Source organism: Larus michahellis, chromosome 5 (assembly GCF_964199755.1).
Source record: "Larus michahellis chromosome 5, bLarMic1.1, whole genome shotgun sequence".
NCBI lineage: Eukaryota > Metazoa > Chordata > Aves > Charadriiformes > Laridae > Larus > Larus michahellis.
The window spans coordinates 10,309,890-10,328,376 of record NC_133900.1 but is presented as its reverse complement, the minus strand read 5'-3'; the positions used below and the strand labels follow the sequence as shown (position 1 = coordinate 10,328,376).

General features: G+C 48.2%; 1 protein-coding gene across 9 annotated transcripts in view; it reads left to right on the top strand.

The window, feature by feature from the left end:
• SEPTIN11 (septin 11) overlaps positions 1 to 18,487 on the top strand; it is a 71,530-nt gene that overhangs the window by 22,144 nt on the left and 30,899 nt on the right. For all 9 annotated transcript variants that reach the window (XR_012587193.1, XR_012587194.1, XM_074588678.1 and 6 more), the window contains exons 2-5: positions 9,092 to 9,206; positions 13,019 to 13,214; positions 15,674 to 15,860; positions 18,131 to 18,292. Coding sequence is in view for 7 of the 9 variants with exons in the window: in XM_074588678.1 (XP_074444779.1) it covers positions 9,092 to 9,206; positions 13,019 to 13,214; positions 15,674 to 15,860; positions 18,131 to 18,292 (660 nt within the window). In the remaining 2 variants the exon portion in view is untranslated. The remainder of the gene's footprint in view (positions 1 to 9,091; positions 9,207 to 13,018; positions 13,215 to 15,673; positions 15,861 to 18,130; positions 18,293 to 18,487) is intronic.

The window sequence follows — 18,487 nt, the reverse complement described above, 5'->3', positions numbered from 1 at the left end:
TCCCGGAGCTTGCTGAATGGGAGCTGACAAAATGTACCCTTGATGTGCGGCTAGGGTTTTTCAGGAAAGAAAACATGGGGTTAAGGATGTGCAAGCCAGCCTTGCTCAGCTGTGCCTGCACAACTTCACAAGGAAAGCTGCTGCTCTTTGTTTGCAGTGGCCCTTAATTTGATTCAGGTATTGGAACAGTGCCGCCTTGTTATGGTTTTATAAGCAAGCCCTATGGGCTGCTTTCCTTTCTAAAAAATCTCTGTATTTTGCTCTGGCTGTGTTCGCACCCCTAACTAGACTGGACTTGGTGGAAGCCTGGGGAAGGTTTGAGGAGAACTTGGCAGTGGGATCGGATGTTCTGTTTCTGGGTTTGGGTTAATTCTGCCGCCTTGTGCCTAGGATCGGTGTCCCAGGGAGCTCCCTGCAGATGGCCTCTGCCTTAGTGTAACTAGGAGTCTCGCCGAGTTCGTATATCGCACTTTGTTCTGTGTTGAGTCCCGTACTGCACCGTGCTTCCAGCCAAAGGCTTTTAGCAAAGTATAATTCCACTTATTTAACGGCCTGTGATGCAGCTGTTTCAGGGCTATTTTAAGTGCATGACAGTGGAATACAGAAGGAAATGGCTGTTGTTGGCTTTTTCCTCTCTGCTGGCTTGCTGGACTACATCTGTATCTGTGGTGCTGTGGGACAGCGCAGCCAGAAGGGCTGGAAAAGGGCAAAAGAGCTAAGGGGGAGGGGAAAAAAAAGAAGTATTTCTAACGTCCATATAGCGACACGCCTTCCTGCCGTCTCCCGGTTAGCTTCTGCCCTACTGATCCAAGTTGGTTTTAAATTCTTAAGGCTACACGTTCTGAAGTCCAACAAAAACTCTACTGTCTGCTATACTTGCTGGTGTCAACCGGCTTGTTGTCACCGACTGACTTGCGTGCCACACTGCCAAGCGGCAGCTGGAGGTCTGCTGCGCTACAGTCCCCCACTGAAAACGTCTTGTTCGGGGCTGGTGTGAAGGATCCCCCAACTTTGCTGGGTGTGCCTGGCTGAGAGAGGACGGCTGGGGATACTAAAAGGGATCTATTTGCCTTTCCCTGCATGTGGCACCACAGAAGACAAAAGGCGGGGAAATTACAATAAATCGCGCGCTGTTTTTTGAAATGGGAGGAGTGGAGCATTTCAGCCTGGGGAGCCTGGCACTGAGTAACAACTCCCATTTTATTTCTTCAACCTCATGCAAGCGGTCAAAAAGGCAGCTAGTTCCACGTCGTCCCCCTGTTGGGAGAGAGACTGGCTAGAGAAGCGAAGAGCATCTGGTTCTCATTGGGCTCTGCCTTTGGATGGTCTTCATTCTTGTTTGTCATATTATGTCTTTTTTTTTTTTTTACCCCCTCCCTTCCTCCTTCCTCTCTTTTTTTTTTTTTTTCTTCCTTCAGTGAGTTTACAAGTCTTGCTGGAATGCACATATGGTCTTTATCATCCACAAAGTCCAGCTTTTTTTTTTTTTTCTGGTTAGCAGTTTGTGACATCAGGGGCTGTTAGAGGCATTAGTCACTCTTACTCCAAATAGGAAGGTCCGTGGTTTTTGGAAACCTATGGAGGAAAATGTCTTTTATGTTAGTTTTTGGCATAAATGGAACTGTTAGTGCTCTGAGCTTGCGCTGACCTTTAGCCAAACGTTTTGCCTGGAAGACAAATGTTCATTCCCACTCTCTGCAGCCACTTCTGAATTGTCAGATTTTGCTGACTTCCCTCTTCCCCAAAGAATGTGCCTGACTGTATCCTTTTTCTCCATCCTCCTGCTGAGTAGCTGCAGCTTGCCAATGTAAGCAATTCCCTTTGCCTCCCCGCCAGTGTGCTTTGGAAGCGCAGGAACAGCAGTGGCTCCGTTGGCTGCAGGGAGCGGGTCCTCGCTGCGTGGCAGGGGCTGTGACTCGCAATTGCAAGCCGCTGGCAACCAGGATATTTGGTGCTAAGTGTCAGGGAGATAGGCCTTGTGCTTCCCACCACGGTGTCGTCCTGCGATTCGTTCAGGGAGCCAGCCTTGGAGAGTGTTTTCTTCTCCATCGCTTCTGCATGTTACTGCCTGTGCTCTTGGAAGCGTGTCCAGCATCACCCAGTCTCTGAGGGTGTCTCCTCAGGGGAACCCCTTGCTTTGGCTTGCTGGCAGCCTCCTCTGGCTAGTGATTCCCCAGATGAAATCTCATGCATCTGCAGAGCGATATTCTGTGCGAGGAAGGGCAACGCGAGACCCACGCCTCCCCTTCCCCATCTCCTGCTCTCTGGTGCTTTGTTGCCCAAATTGCTTCCAGCCTTCCTCCCGCAAAATAACTTTTTCTGCTCTCCTGATTCTCCAGGATTAAAAGGAAAAACCAATACATTCAAGGAGAGCTTTTTTGTGTTGCCTGTGACCTTTGTGGTTCCTGAGCGAGGCAGCCAGCTGTGGCATAGAACTTTGTTAATGGTATTTTTTGTTACTGGGAGTAGGGAGACCTGGCTCCTTGCTATTGTTCTAGGCATTGCTGGACGGCTGGGGCGGGGGACTCACTGCATGAAGCACACTCTAGTGGGAAGCTGTGTGTCCCTAAGCAGCTACAGCTGGTGACAGCTTTTGTCCAGGAAGAACAAGATGGTTTACTGAGGTCCAACCCTCGGGGGCAATAGCTGCAGCAGCGAGTCGCTCCGTGTGTTGGTGGTAAGGCGGGAGGCATTAGCCATCCAGCTTGCCTGTCTTTCTGGTGGATCTTTGCGGCTTGCTTGACACATCAATCTACAGAATGACAATATGTCTTCCAAAGGAGTCTGCTCTCCCTGTTGAGAGAGAAGGGGGGGGGAAAGACAGACCTCCCAGACTTCAGTAGCTCACAGTGAGACGTGCCCAGTCTGCAGCCATCCAGCAGCAGAAGCGTGGAGACAGGAACTCCCCCTCCTCTGCTGGTGACACTGATGGTTATGCTAGCCTAAATCAACAACAAAGGCCTTCCTTTCTTGATTAACTGATTGATTGCCACGGGCTGTTTTCTTGTGGCAGGACTGCAAGGAAGGGAAAGGAATTGTTCTTTATTTTTGTGTTCCTCCCACACTATTATACTTGAGGTCCCTTGTCCAAGAATTAAGGGTTTAACCATCGCTTAAGTCCATGTAAGGAAAGGGATTGGGGGTGTGGGTGCTGTTCCAAGGAACTTTAAACAGTGAGCTTGGCTCTGGTGTAGGTGCTGGGAATACTTCGTGTCCTGCCGGCAGGGACCCTGGCTCTCAGGTTTAACATGGGGAGTGGGTACGATAGATCCTTCTCTTGCCAACTACTCTCTGCTTCTGTGCTCACGGCTCTTTCCTGAGCCACCTCTTGTGTCTGAGCAGACTAAAGTATCTCTGAGGTCCCTGGCTTTGGATGCAGCATCTAAGATGACTTCAGAAACACAGGAACGTGCGCCTAGTAATGGGGCAAAAATGTAGCTGGCCTGGGCTGCTGACAACAATAAAAGCTTTCAGAATTTCTTAAAGGTGCCTCCTAAGTCGTGTGGCCTCAAATAACTAAGCACTTGCTTCATATTTGTGGTTGAGCTCAATATTTTGCATACCAGCGTTTTTCCCCCCTTCTTGAATTTGAGGCTCATTTTTGTTTTCTTTAACTCTTCGGAGGCCGTGTGAAACTGACCCCCAGCTGCTAGGAGCAGGGGTCCAGCGGGGCCTGAAGGGGAATATTTTACTGGCAGCCTGAAAGCAGAAGGGGCTCAGCCAGGAGCTAGCTTGGCTAGAGGGAGCAGCTGTCGCCATGGTTAAGTTCTGAGCAAGGAGAGCAGGCAGTGGCAATAAATGCAGTGTCCTTTTGGACCCTCTCTCCTCAGCCTTTTGGGAGTGATATTCTTTTTTTCTACACAGGAGAAGAGCAATTTTCCTTTATCTCGGATCAGCTTCCAGACACCTTCTGAAGTGTAAGGACGTGGCTCTGCTTTGTGCTGCCTCTGGAGAAGCAATGCGTTTATGATGGTGGGACCCACCTTTATATCCACCTCCCCATTCGCTCACAGGCATAGTCTTGCTGACTCCAATGAGGAAAAATAAGTTTTCCCTTATTTCTGCTAGCTCTGCCAAGCTGCCGTGGCTTAGGAGGAATGAGCTGATTGTCTCCTTGCACGCGCCTCGTCAGCCAAATTGTTTTGTAAAGCTTTCGTTGAATTACATCCAGGCAAACCCACTGTTTGTCACAGAGCATCCGTTACAGCGTTGCTTGACCTATAAAACCTTTGCCACCAGAAGCTGTGCATGAAGAAAACCAGATCTGGAGTAGACTTGACAGGGCTCTGCCATTGCAAACCCTTTCTTGGCTTTCTTGGTTTTTGCAAGCCTCTTTTTTCTTGTTTTTTCTCCTTTTTTTTCTTTCCCTCTTAGAATTAAGAGCACTAAGATGTGGGGTCCTGGAAATTAATCTCTTTATGGTGATGGTATGTAGTAGAAGCTGTGCCTCTGGAGGCCTGTCTCTGCTTTGCTTATCTTTTCCCTTACTCTGCTAGAGTTAAAACCAGCAGCTGCGATAACAGCATCTGAAAGATTGTTGACCCAAGAAATGTCAACCGTGGGATGCCTTGTAGGTCACTCTGCAGAGAAAAGTAAAGCGATCAGCATCTTTCCCAATAAACAAGCATTTGTTTGTTACTCTATAGTTTTTGTAGGGGTTCAGTATATAGCTCTGGAGGCTCGGAATCGCTTCCCACTCATGCGGGTGCTATCAAGAGGGAGGGACGGCGGGTTTGCCCTGTAACATGGAGTTCAGTAGAGGAGACACGTCTGTGTTTCAAGGAAGAGTTTAAAAATAAAGACTGCTCTTGGGGTGTCTTGTGTTCTCTGACATCTGAGAACATCCAGACATCCAAGTCCAGCGTGTCTGGTGTAAATTGGCTGATCTCTATAGAAGTCTGTGGAGCTGCAGTTTTACCCGTGCTGATCTTGTCCGTCGCTGCCGAGGCTGCCAGCGAGGAGAGGTGCTCGGCAAACAGTTGTTCTTTCAGTGTGCTTGTGAGAGGTCAGTGCTTCCAGATACAGTGACTTGTCTGTGAGTTAATAAGGCATCTCCTAGGACTGTGAGTGACAGCTGAGGGAGTTGTCTTAGTCCAGGAGCGTATTTAGGTGCAGTAGTGGGGGAAGAGCAGGGTTGTGCTGAGCTCAAAGGCATGCTGAACTCCGCTCGTCATCTGAAGGGGAAATGAGGAGTACCCTTGGGAAGAAGTGGGTGAGGCAGGGTGATGACATGCCTTTCCACTTGGGGTGAGGTGCCCGGGGAGCACTGCTGCCTTCCTCTGGAAGAAGAGCCCCATGGCAGGAGGAATAAATCAATGCTCGTAGCATTGCTTTCCTGGCTTGTTGGGTGTACACGCGTATGGGGAGTTCCAGGCTTCTTTCTGTGGGGCAGGAGCCTTTGCCTGTGTCAGCCTTTGACCATTATTCAGCTGGAGGCGCCCAGTTCACAGTGAGGTGACTCACTTGAGACCAAAACCCAGCCCACTGACTCTCAGGAGCTTGTCACAGCGATTCACAGCTGGAGCAGCGTGGCCATCTGACTTAGTGTCCCGTTGTTTTTAAAACGCTTCTGTTTTGCCAGACTGAACGTGTGAATCACTTGGTCTGTTCTGCTAATTATAAGCTGAGCAACCATGCTTGTTGCTCTCTGGCAAAGGCTTCCTTTCCGTGTGGATAAAACCTTTGCTCGTGAGCTACTCCGGAGCTTGCAGCCGTTTCAGTCCCTGTCCCCTCCCCAGGGCTGACGACTGTAGCACTGTTGAGCTAACAAAGCCAGAAGTGCCCAGTCCAATGCAATCGGACTAATTGGTAAAATTGTCCATTGTGGTTTTGCTGGTTGGCATCCTTGGCTGACCCGTGCCGTGGCTAAAGGGGCCGCAGAGCCGTGGGGGTGGGGTGGCGGGTGGTGGTGGTGGAGTCCTGCAGCTTCCAGCCTGCTGCCCAAACCTCTGCCCTGGGTGAGCAGAGAAAGGAGTCAGGATTTTTCTCCTTGTGTCAGCATCCCTGCAGTTAGCGAGCAGGGGTAAGCATCCCCTTGAAGAGGGTGAAAGCAAGAGCAGAGGCCTGGCTGCAATGGTAAGAAGTTATGCAGTGTGTGCACCTCCCTTTAATCTTTCTACTCAGGGAGGCGCAGCCTGCATCTCCCCCAGAATAACGTCTGCTCTCCGAGTCCATCTACGTGCGCTGGAACTGGCTGTTGTGTTCCATGATGCTTTCATTTGTGTGTGGAGGGAGATATTTAGAAGCTCTAGTCCCTTTGGCTCTCCTGCCTTGTCCAAAATGCATCTCTCTGATACTTCTGCGGAAACGCATGTATTTTCTGTGCCCGCTCTACTCAACGAGATGCGCTGCCGTCTGGGGAATACTGAGGGAGGTGGAGACTTGGGTTTGCGTTTCATCTCTGCCCATGCTTTGGGGGCTCTGAGCTTTTCACGAGCGTTATGGTGTTTTGCGCAGATATCAGACTGCACTTCTGCCTCCTGTTATGCAGCACAGCTTGAGAAAAATACTCGGCACTGAGAAGTGTAGAGGGAGTTTTTTGTTTTTTCCACTGTTGATGTTTGCCACTTGCAGTGGAAAAAAAATAGAAAGGGGAGGGAACGAAACCAAAGAAGGTATGAAGCAAAAAATAACTGACACAGATGCAAGAGATGAGCCTAACTTCTGTTCCTGCTGAGTAACTGGTGATGAGGCGGTACTTCCTTTCCCAAAATATATCAGGGAAAGAGATACTGGTGCTGTGCTGAGGGATGCTCAACACCCACCAGTTTCTCTGAAGCCTGTGAGTCACGGGCACCTATTGCTTTCTGGGATCTGCTCCGAGCTCCCTTCGCTTAATGATGAACCCAAGCCCACTGGTGTTTTATAAATACTAATGTTATGAATATTTAATTTAACCCGTTCACATCGTGCATAAATCCCAGGGTCTCTTTCTGTTGCTTGGGGCGTTTCCAGGAAAGTCACTGTTGCGGGTAAATGGGGTGATGGTTTCTTTCGTGTTGTGGGTTTTTTTGTGGTGTGTGGTTTTTTGGGGGTTTTTTTGAGTGTTTTTTTTTTTCTGCCTAGCCCAAGTGAAGGATGTGGCATTTCTTAATCACCTTAAGCTGCTGTGGTACAGTGCTGCTGAATAGCTGTGCCGTATATGGTGGGATGGAGGTGAACAGTCTGGTGTGCTGGTGTTAAGCCTTCAGCCAAGCCTGGTTCAGCTGTTAAGAGAAGGCTTAGGTGCCTAGTACAGGTGTCAAGCTGCCTGTGCCAGCAGGGCAAAAAGGAGCCCTTTGTGCCATATGGTAATAGCACAGGCTTGGACATTTTTTGCTTTAAGATGTTGCCTTTCTCGGAGAATTTCTGTGGTTCTTTTAAGCCTGAGTGGTATTTTCATCAACATTCGGCCTAGATTTAACTTAATTTCTTCCTGCAATCAGTGTCTGGTCTGTATGTTTTGAGGAGGGAAATGGGGATGCTCAGCAGTTGCGCAGAGAGCAGGAAGTCCTCCTCTGCTTTTGATTCTTATTTTAACAACCAAAGAGTGTCTTTTTCCACGTCTGGTTCAAAGCCCGCTGATTTTGTGAAAAAGAAGCTGGTGCTTCCAGCAGCTTTAAACCGGGCTGGGGCTGCCCACGGCTGTAATGTAGCTCAGTAGCGTGGCCTAGGTGGAGTGACTCTACTGGAAATGTTTGGGTTTGGATAAAGGTTAGTGTCTTAAGTTAAAGACAACAAACTTTTTGAGAAAAATATTGTGTGAAATAAGAGCAGAGCAGCTCTAGGGCTGCTGAGGAGGTTTTTCTTACTTTTTTTTTTTTTTTAAAAAAATCTGTGTTCAGGATGTTGGTATAACTGCAGTTTGCCAGGGAAGAAATAACTGGGCTGGCTTCTTTCTCCAAACCTCTGTGTGAATTACTTTACAGCTGTTGCGGAAAAGCCCTAAATATAATCTTGGGGGTGTTTCAAGCCTCCCTCTGTGAGGTCTGCGCTGCCCTGTTACGCTGCCTGAAAAGGGCTTTGGGGTGTTTGGTGTTACCAGCCCAGGTCCCACGGGCAGCCTGGAGGAGGAGAGCGGGTCAGGAGGGGTGCCTGGCCTGGCTTTTTTTTGTGCTGAAGACACGAAGGGGCGGCACGACGGGCTTTGTAGGTCGCACAGGAAACGCTGGGAATAGTGCCCTGCTTTCTCACCTCATGTTGGATGAGGTTATTTGTAAACCAAGGCACCCGCAGAGCAGCACGCATGCTTTTTCTTCCTTCCGGTCAGGGCCTATAAAAGCTGGAAAGAGATTTATCTGGCTTTAGAGGTGGTGTTGCCATCTAAGCTGTGTCCTGCTGTGGTCACGCCGAAGGGTTGCAGCAGAAGTCCAAAAGCGTCGTGTTTCCCTTGTATTGCTGGGAGGGTAGAGCAAGCCTGAGAGAGCTGCTCCTTCCCTTTGGCAAACTGAGCCAAGGAGAGCACGAGCTTGGTGCTCTGCTTGTCTACGCAGGCTTCTATCGGGAAAAGATTTTTGGAGTTGCAACCAGGACTACGTCACAACCTGTGTCACTCCTTTGTGTGCTGTTTGGGAGAGCTGGCCTCACTGGGTGGTTTGGGGAGGCTCCCACGCTGCCGGGGGAGTCTAGAAAGGGGAGGTTGGCTGGTTTCTGCCATAGGGCCGTACAGTGGCCACGGAGGAGGCAGATTCAGCTGCTTTGGGAATGAAACAGGAATTGGTCTGCTTGCAGCTATGACTGTGCTTCACTGTTTCTCTTCCAGGTGTCCACCTAAATAATCTTTGGGTAACCCTTGGTGTACGCGATGCTGAGGCCTCAGAAACAATGTTTGGGTGTTGCAGTTTGGTACAGAATCACGGTTTATTAGTCGCAGGCATGGAGAAAGAGGCGGGTGGTGTTTGCATGCCTTGGGTTTGGGACCGTTTTAAATCCTGAGCCCCACAGCAGAGAGCTGGATAGAAGTAAAAGGGAGAGCGCATTTGGGAGGCAAACGGAGATTCTGCATCCCAAAACGTCTTGAGGTGTTACACGGTTCTGACAGGACTGGGCACAGCCTTTTTGCCCGACGGGGGTGTTGCAACCCTGTTAAATACCTTTCTTCTTGGTCTTACAGAATGATGACCTTAGGAACCTGTCCCTCTCTGGCCATGTGGGCTTCGACAGCCTCCCTGATCAGCTGGTCAACAAGTCAACGTCGCAGGGCTTCTGCTTCAACATCCTCTGCGTGGGTAAGTCATCCTGTGCCGCTGGGCGGTCAGTTCATGCCAAGGAGCACACGTATCCACAAATTAGCACCACCTCCCTCCCGTGAAGGGTAAGATCTGAGGCAGTCGGGGGACTGTAGTGGCAGGTAAGTGTCAGTTTCTTCCCAGAGCTGCTCCAGGGTAAGATCTAGAATCCCACTTTTCCTTTCCTCTACCCCATCCCCTAAGTCAAAACGTGGGAATTCCTAGATGTTAAAAATCGATGCTTTTGATGGTCTTGCGGTTCTACTTTCCTTAAGGGCTGCCCATAAGGAAACGGAGCTGACTTGGGAACTGAATGTATTTTTAGAAGAATGTTAACTTAAAGCTGCTTTTCTCTGGGTTGGGCGCGGAGGCTGTTTCTCAAAAAATTGCATTCCTTCCCTTCCAGGCTTTGCCTGGCTGGCGCGTTATATTCTTAGTTTCTCCAGTTGGAAATGATGCCATTTTTAGTCTCCAAATGATGTACTTGAGAACAAAGCCTGTCACCTGTTCTCTGCTGTATTTAATCTGGGTGCTGCAAGTTGGTTTTATAGCCGGAGTTACTGTGTACTTTTCCCAAATTGTTCAGAGGGTGAAATATGGGGAGGCAACTCCTTCTCTTGGCTATAGAGCGATACTTGCTGTCTTGGCACTCTATAGATACTCTGCCGTTGGAAATCCATTGCTCAGCCCTAGGGAGCTGTGTGCCAAACCGGCTTTGACCTGTAGGTGGACCTTTCCGAGATACCCCCAGAATGTAGTTCTGTAAATTGATGAAAATGGTGGGTTTTACTCTTAATTTGGCAGAGCAGTCTATAAACATCATCTTGCCATTCATTGTTCATTTAAGCCCGCAAGAAGGGAGTATTGTCCCTTCTAATGAGTTACACTAATGAGCTGGAAAAAAACCCACAACCCTCTGACTGTGATTTTTCTACAACAAGTTGAGAATTTCTGTCTGCGGTGCAGCATGAGCCGTCTGAAAAGAAATGTGGCGAACACGCGAGACTCCTCTTGATAGCTTTGCACCTCGAAGAACGAGATAAGAGAATAGTTGTACTCCTGCACGCTCAAGCTACCAGCCCTCATGTGACTCTCTCCTAGCAGCATGAAACCATTTAAAATTCATCAGGGAACAGCCCGATTAGCAGGCAGCTCTTTGATCAAAATGGCATAAATTAATTGCCTTTTTCTCTTGCAGTAAGTATGCCTTTCTTAACGTGACTTTGTACGTCTCCATTAACATAGCAATTTGGTCCAGCTCTTTTCTCTTGTAAAATGTGCTGATCAACCATTTTTTCACCCCAAATAAAAATTTCACGCAAATCGCGGCAGTTACCCAAGCAGTAGAAATCTCCCCCTTTAAAAAGCAACAAACCACAAACAAACCAAACTTTTGAAATTGTGTTTTGAGAAAGGACACGATTAACTTCGGCATTGTAACGCGAGTCTTTTAATTGTGATCTGCACGGATAAAGTGCTGCAAAGCCCATCTAGCACAGCGTGCAGCAGTGCTGCATTCCCATCAGGAGCTCAATGAAATATGGAGCTTCAGAGATTGACAGTCTGTGCCATCAGTTTAGGGCAGATCTTTTCATGTGGGTTGCGCTCTATGTGGGCCTAGTTTTTGAGCTATGATGTCACGTGTACTTTCTGTCTTCCCCTTCTTTTCATTTGTTCGTTCTTTTTTAAAAGCTTGCTTCGTGTCCCGCAGCTTCCCAGGATAGGACTGCTGTGACAAGCATCTCTCTGCTCCATTATTTTACCCTAATCGCTTATCTTCCTGAGCCTAGCCTGGAAAATAGTCCAAGTCAAAGCCAGCAAAATGAGCTGTTGAGTATCACAGAGCATCAGGTAGTTGCTGAGTTAGTGGTATTTGTTGCTGTGGACACAAATACTATATGGTTTTCTGAGGTCTTCTAAGCAGGGGGTTTGCATATTTTGAGAGAGAGATTTTTCATGCTAGGAGAGTTGTTTACAGCCCAGAGAGATGCTTGAGGGCGATCCCGGATGCAGGCTCCCTTTTCCCACCTGGTATTTTGCTTTGCTTTTCTGTTACTCACTTCTACTTCAGAGTTTGGGGGATTTAAGAGGTTGGGATAAGACCCCTTACAAGCCCAACCTGCAAATGCCAGAGCCTGTCCGCTGCAGTCCAGAAGGTCTGTCCCAAATCCCAGCATCTCCTTGGTTGGATCAACTTCAGGATGTTACCTCAGCCCACCCCTTGCTCACACCACTGGTAGCAGTTTGAGAGTATAACTGCTATAAGCAAACACTTCTGACTTAAAAATGGGATTTAGGCTAATGCTGTCATCCGTGTTACTAATTGCACTGGGGATTAGTGAACCTGTAAAAGTTTTAAAAGTTGGTATTTAAGCAGTGTGCCATTTTAGATTTTTAAAAACTTTTTATGCATCCCTGTCTCAAATTTTCATTGCCCAAGTTTCACGATGGGTTTCTTGTGATTCTCTTGCAAAAGAAATGCAAACTGAGCTGGAAAAATAATATTAAAAAAAAAAAAAAGCATAAAACCATGTAGAGAATCAGATATCTCCTTGGGAATCAAATTTAGAGTTGAGAGAATTTTACAGCTTCTGTAAAGAAAGTCATACCAGAACTAGGACTTAGCCTACGCTATTAAAAAGATAATTAAGTATTTTTTGAGTAAGAACGGCCTCTTGCTGTCCCGAATACAGATATTGCTTGTGAAGTGGGGAGGTTGGGGCTCTTCGTGCCATCGAGCAGGAGGGAGCCTGCGCCACCAGTCAGGTCATACCAATGTAAAAACCATGGGCAACAGCTGAAGACCCCTGGGAGGAAATGCTTTTATGAGAGAGGAATGATTATTTGTCTCTCTTGTACCACCAGTGTAGCAAGTCCAGTAACAGGGTTCTAGCAGCAGCAAGTATTTGCTGGTTCATCGTAGGAGTTGTCCTTTCCCTTCTCCAAGAAGGGGGGGACTCGCTTGTCAGTTGTCTAAGTAATAGTTCGTAAAACTGTCATGGTTTTTGTTTTGGTTTTGGGGTTGTTTGGGTTTTTTTTTTTTCTTATTTTTTCCCCTCTTCCTTCCAGTTTAGTACCTTCTCTTCAGGGAACCTCATAAGACTCAGCGCATCCCCTACAATTTCTCCATTTCCCATGGGAAGCACCAATAGCAGTACTACTGGAAAAAAAATGCATGCCTCTGTATGCGTGTGTGTGAAATAAGCCCCTTTCTTTCCCCAAAATAACGAAAAGTCCCTGAGGTCAGTGGTGCATAGATCTCTGGTCATGCCCCTTTCAATGTCCTTGCCTGTGATTGTGGTACACCTCCCTTGAAAATCCAGCCCATGGATTTCTCTCGCCATTCCCAGCACAGCAGCCTGGCTCTTCACCTGCGGGTGAGGACTTCTAGCTTGGAAGGCATTTGTATGATCTTGGTGCCTGTCAGGGTAGCAGCTTTTGCATAGCAGGGGCTCGTTGTGGATTTGCATCCCCAGCGTGTGGTGCTTTGATCGGGTATGGCTGCAAGGTGTGCTGCAGACCCAGGCGGTGTGAGCTGCGGAGGAAACTAGTCAGAGCCCAGCAGGAGAAGCCGGAGCTGCTGTTGCCTCCCGATGTCCACAGAATCCCTGGTTCAGTCCTGGGGGATTGGCAAAGATGGGGACTGTCTCAAAAGACATCTGTTCCTGTGGGGATTATTTTGCTTAGCCATGTGCACGTCGCCTAATTGCGATGCTGCCCGAGTGGAATAACTCCTTAGCCTGGCAAATGCGCCTGCGAGGGAGGTGAGGAAAAGCAATCGGACGGTACTAACATTGCCTTTGTCTGCTCAGGCGAAACTGGCATTGGCAAGTCAACGTTGATGGACACTCTGTTCAATACCAAGTTTGAAAGTGAACCTGCGACGCACAATGAGCCCGGTGTGAGATTGAAAGCCAGGAGTTACGAGCTCCAGGAGAGTAACGTCCGTCTGAAGCTGACTATTGTCGACACAGTTGGATTTGGCGATCAAATTAACAAAGATGACAGGTAAATTTATTTCTGTCAGGAGAAGGAATCCTTGCGCTGATGTGCTCTGAGATCAGAAGGGCTCGGCATTGTATGGGGAGTAGGTCCCTCGCTGTTCCTGGGGGTGTTTCCTGATCCCGGTGTGGCAGCTGGCATCACTTGCCCCGTGAGACAGGTAGAAGTGACAAGAAACAGTGAAGAACAAACAGATCAACTGGGCTACGGAACTGAAACTGTGTTTCTGCCCTCTTTGTCGCTCAGTTGAAGTACCCGCTTGACTTGAAAAGTGGAAATGTTTGAAAGCATGAGTGCAAATTGCCATTACATTGCATCTTTTGGGGAGCTGGCACTCGGATGATAGTTCCTGTTCACACCATCCAGCGATGTTCAAGTCAAAGTGGGTTTTACTTGAAAGTGGGCGCCTCGGTACAATGTTAATGTTGCATGCATGAAGTAAATATTCTGGGCAGCCTACTCGATCCCTTGTGTCCATCCATGTGGACTTTTGGTGTAGTGTTAAAACTAGTCATACTAGTACTCAAATTAATGCATTTTCTTTATCTTGGAGCCATACGTTCCCTCGCTGCGGTAATCCCGGCTCCCTCTGGAGGGTTGTTTGCGGTCCTCTTCTCTGCACCTTGCCAAGTGAGGGATGTGCCGTCTGGCAGCATGTGCCCTGACTAAAAGCTATTTGGGGACTAGGGTGATAGGCAGCGTAAGCTCTTTGAAAACACAAACTTGACATCAAAGTTTCCGCCAAGATCCCCGTTAGCATGGCAGCTGAGCAGATTCTGCTTCCTGTTTCTTAAGGAAAACTCTAGATTTTTTTTTTAAAAAAAAAAAAAAGACTATACAGTGCTTTATTTCTGTAAAGCTTCCTTGTTTCTTGACCTGACGCCAAAAGGCAACTGTTGCTGCTGCATTGCAGCTCCTGCTCCTAAGTGATGCTACAGAGGCCAAAAGGGTGAGGGGGGTGTGCTGGCGGGAGGGAGAGCTCTGCATGTCAGACACTGCCATATGCTCTTGGGCGAGAACAAAAGCAGCTCAGAGGAGGAGCAGGTGCTCGGAGCGGGGATGCTCTGCAGCTTGTTACTGCCGGGTCACTTTGCATTTGCTTCACTTGACAGACGAGAAGAGCCGGCAGTGATGGTGGTTAAACCCCCTCCAACTTCCCTCTCGGGTGGTTGGAGAGAGTGGCAGTCACCGGGCAGCAGGGCTTAGGGACAGCTTTTGTCCTGCTGTGTCCTGACACATATGGCCGCAGTGGGTGGCGTTGTCGCTGTGCTCCTGGTTGAGTCCTCCAAATCCTTTTTTTGCTCTGCTTTTTTATGGTGCTTTCTCTAATATGCTCTCCCAGTGTAAGGCCTTGCTGCTTTCTCTGCAACATGCCTCTGAGGTTTTTGGGGTCTCCTGTTCAGAGTCAGAATTTGCAAAAGCAAAGAAACTGGAGCAGCAGTTGTGTTATGAACCCACATAGTGACATTCATGACACCCGCTGTGCCGGCAAATTAGCAAGCAGTGCTTCGTACTGTCGTATGGGTCTCTGCTATCAGCAGCCCTCGCGCAGCACTGTCTGTCTCTTGCTATAGCTCTCGCTTGGCAAACCGAGCAAGAGTCTCCTCTGCTTCACTGAGGGTTTCGAGCAACTGCTCAAACAGCTGTGCTGGCATCTGGAGCAGAGGGGTCAGCCCAGAGCCTTGCTGGCTGCCTGTCGAAGAGTGTTTCTGGAGGACCTGAAAACTCCTGATGATCTATTTCTTCCTCACAATGGCTTTTGAGGAAGGGCGTTAACGCTGCTGTGAATCCAGCGCTGAAGGCAGTGGCGGTGTTGTCTCGGTGCCTTGGTCTCCGTGCCCTCCTTTTGAGAGCTTCCTTGGGCCAGAGGGCCTGAGGCTGCCCTTGGTACAGCGAGGAACAAACCAAAAAGTTCCCTTTCCAGAAGCATGATCAGTCACATCAGGGCATGTTACACTGCACCAGCATTTTTTCCTCTAACAAAATGGTCCCCACAAAGTACCCAAACAGTGCAGTTGTCTCCTGAGCTTTGCTCACAGACTTCAATTCCTGAAAAGTTCCTTTTATCCCTTAGTGAATCTCTCTTCCCTCTTTTAAGATCACAAACAAGCTTTTAGACAAGCCAGGCTAGGTGGCGGTTTCATGTTTAAATTGCCTTGTGCCGGATGATTCTCAGTGACGTTGGCAGAGCAGCAGCTCAAACTTAATTGGAGAGACTGTAAAATACGTTGTTTTTCAGGGTACCAGCCTTGCGTGGTTTCTCTGCACCGAAAGTCCGGGGTCTCTGACAGTTTATCCTGCTAACTATGTCCATTATGGAAACACACTTGCTAAGTAGGGACTGTAGGCTGGGTGGGGAGGGTCCCAGTGCTTGTCCCTGTATTGTGCGGAGCACCCATGAAACCTCCTGAGCGTCCCAGCAGTGAACGCCCTGGTTTTCTCTCTGCCCTGTTTTCTCTCTTCAGCTACAAGCCTATAGTAGAATATATCGATGCGCAGTTTGAAGCCTACTTGCAAGAAGAGCTGAAGATCAAACGGTCCCTGTTCAATTACCACGACACCAGAATTCACGCCTGTCTGTATTTCATTGCACCAACCGGACACTCGCTGAAGTCCCTAGACTTGGTCACCATGAAGAAGCTTGACAGTAAGGTACTCGCTGCTCATGTTACGACCCTCGCGTGGCCCCACTCGTGCTTTCATGATCTTGCCACAGATTTAGTTCAAGCTGCTCAGAAAAATACTGTCTGTTTTTTAGCAGTGGGGAACGGCAGAGATGCGGTGTGAAAACCTTACCTTGGGCTAGCTGCTAGAATGGGTCATTGTTCAGTAATTCGTATGCTGCAGAGATTTATTAGGAGTTTGAGCTCCTACCCTCTTCCAGTCCCATCTCGGGCTAGGAAACTTGGCCGCTTGCTCGGCAGCTACGCCGTAAAGTTAGCCTTCTGAAAGCAGGAAACTGTATTTGTGAGGATGTATTAGGAGACCGCTGTTCTTTTTGCTTTCCTGTGGGTTAACTCAGCCAAGTTCAGCGACAGGTTTGTTCACAACTGAAAGATTGGTTGGCTGTTAAAAAAGAGAGAAAAGCGTGTTTTCCTCCTTGAATGCATAAATAAAAATGAGAGGTTGAACTCTGCTGGTTCTAGCACTCGGACATGGCTGTCATCACTATTTTGCTTTGTCCAACTGATTAGTTAGGCTCTTCTACAAATCCTGATTTGGTAAGTGTGTATGAGATAAGTACACCTAAAACACTTTAGGTCATCTTACTGATCAATGAAAAACAAATCAAAATGCTGTGTCCGCGTGCTGTGACTGCACGCAGCTAGACACAAACAGCGATTTGATCTTCTATGGCAAATGTAGTGTTGTTCTGGCCGTAATCTGATAAACAAGAAGAATCTGGATGAATACGTTTTAAATAAAAGCACTCAGCATGTGCTTTTTCAGTTGCTCTCATGACTAGCAAGAATGGGAACCAGGCTTGGTTTAAACCATGGTGTTTTTTACTAAGTACTTGCAAGAAGATTTCGTCTCTCTTCTTCTGGAGACAATAACCAAGGTACACATGTAAAACCCGAGTATTTAAACTGAGCGTTCTCTGCGTTGCTGTGATTAAGCAATTCATGATTAAGCAATTTAAATCAGTCCACCTTGCACCTTTGGCGCATTGGATCCTGATTCTGGAGAAGATAAATGATGACAATGGTTCTTTATTTCCTAGAGTGGCCTATCGATTGGTTTTTATGCAGCGATGGAGAAGGATCCCTGCCCTATTCAACTTAAAATAGGGTTATGGAGGTTTTGCCCAAAGTGAGCTAATTGGCCTTCATGTTCTATCTTTTAAAGGGGGATTTAATAACTCCAGGCCATCCTCTGGACAGAATTAAGAGATGTAACATAGAGGATTTTCAAGTACTGTAGTTAAAATCCCTTCATATAGGTCAATATCAGCATATTCCTCACTACGTTTTTCTGTCTGCTGTTGCAAGGAGAAGCAAATTGTGCAAGATCAAAAGCAGAAATTGTCGCTCTGGAGGGGAGTAGAAAGGGAAAAGAAAGCAGGATTCCTTGTCCTAATGCATTCTTGCCCTTTCCCAGCAAAGCAGATGCTTGTGTGGTGCTCATCTGTGCTACACTGAGGGTACTGTGCCACCTCCCCTCGCCTCCTAGATGGTGTTGCTGTTTGCCATCCTGCTGCCAGAGCTGCAAACGGCCTGCCTGGGGAAGAGAGTCAGTGGCTTGTGTTGAATTTCTGTATTAACCCTATCATGCGGTTCTTTTGGGTGATTGTCTTAGAGCTGTGCAGGGAGAAATCAACCCCAGTCCCGCAGTACAGCAGTGTACGGGAGCATGTGAGGGCACGCAGGTGGAGGAAGTGTGCCTGTGTTACTGCCAGCCCCCTCCCTCTGTGTTGTGTGGCTGGATACAGATCATCTGCTTCCACCTCCAGTGGGGTAACAGCAGCGCTGCTGCCCACCCGGGTCTCCCTGATAACAACGCTGAGCCAAGTGCCCAGGAGAGGCTGTTGTCTGAGTGGGTCTCTTGGCAGTAATCCAGCACAGAGAAGTGCATAGATAGTAATTTCCTGTATTATTATTTTTTTTTTTTAGAACAGCTTATAATAATCTGTGACAGCATTTCCTGTCCAGCCAGTTTGGATGAGGAGGGGAATACGACAGGACAGGAAAGAGCACGTTGCCAAATTGCATTTGACTTCTTTTTAAGGCCATCATCGCTGCTGCCTGAAAATCCTGTCTAAGGCAGTGGTGCTGTCAGCAGCAGCCCCAGGGAAGGTCTTCCGCTGGGGCAGTGGTGGCTGGTGGCACTTATAGGGCTGTTGCTGCAGGATGCGTGCTGCTTTCCATCCTCTCCCGCTGACGCAATGCCTTGTATGTGGAGGTGCTGTCTTTGTCTTGCAGGTGAACATCATCCCTATCATTGCCAAGGCTGACACCATTGCAAAAAATGAGTTGCACAAGTTCAAGAGCAAAATCATGAGCGAGCTGGTGAGCAACGGCGTCCAGATCTACCAGTTCCCGACAGATGAAGAGACGGTGGCGGAGATAAATGCCACGATGAGTGTATGTTATTCTGGGGGGATTTGCTTGGCTTGGTGTGCATGGGCCCATCCTTGACTGTCGGGCACACTGTGCCTTGTTTCATTTGGCTTTAAAACTACAGTCTAAGCAGAGATACCAGGCTGGCCAGAAGGCTTTTGGAGCTGGAGATACCTGTCATGTGTGGGCTGCTTAGCCAGATATAATTCATTGTGTGGC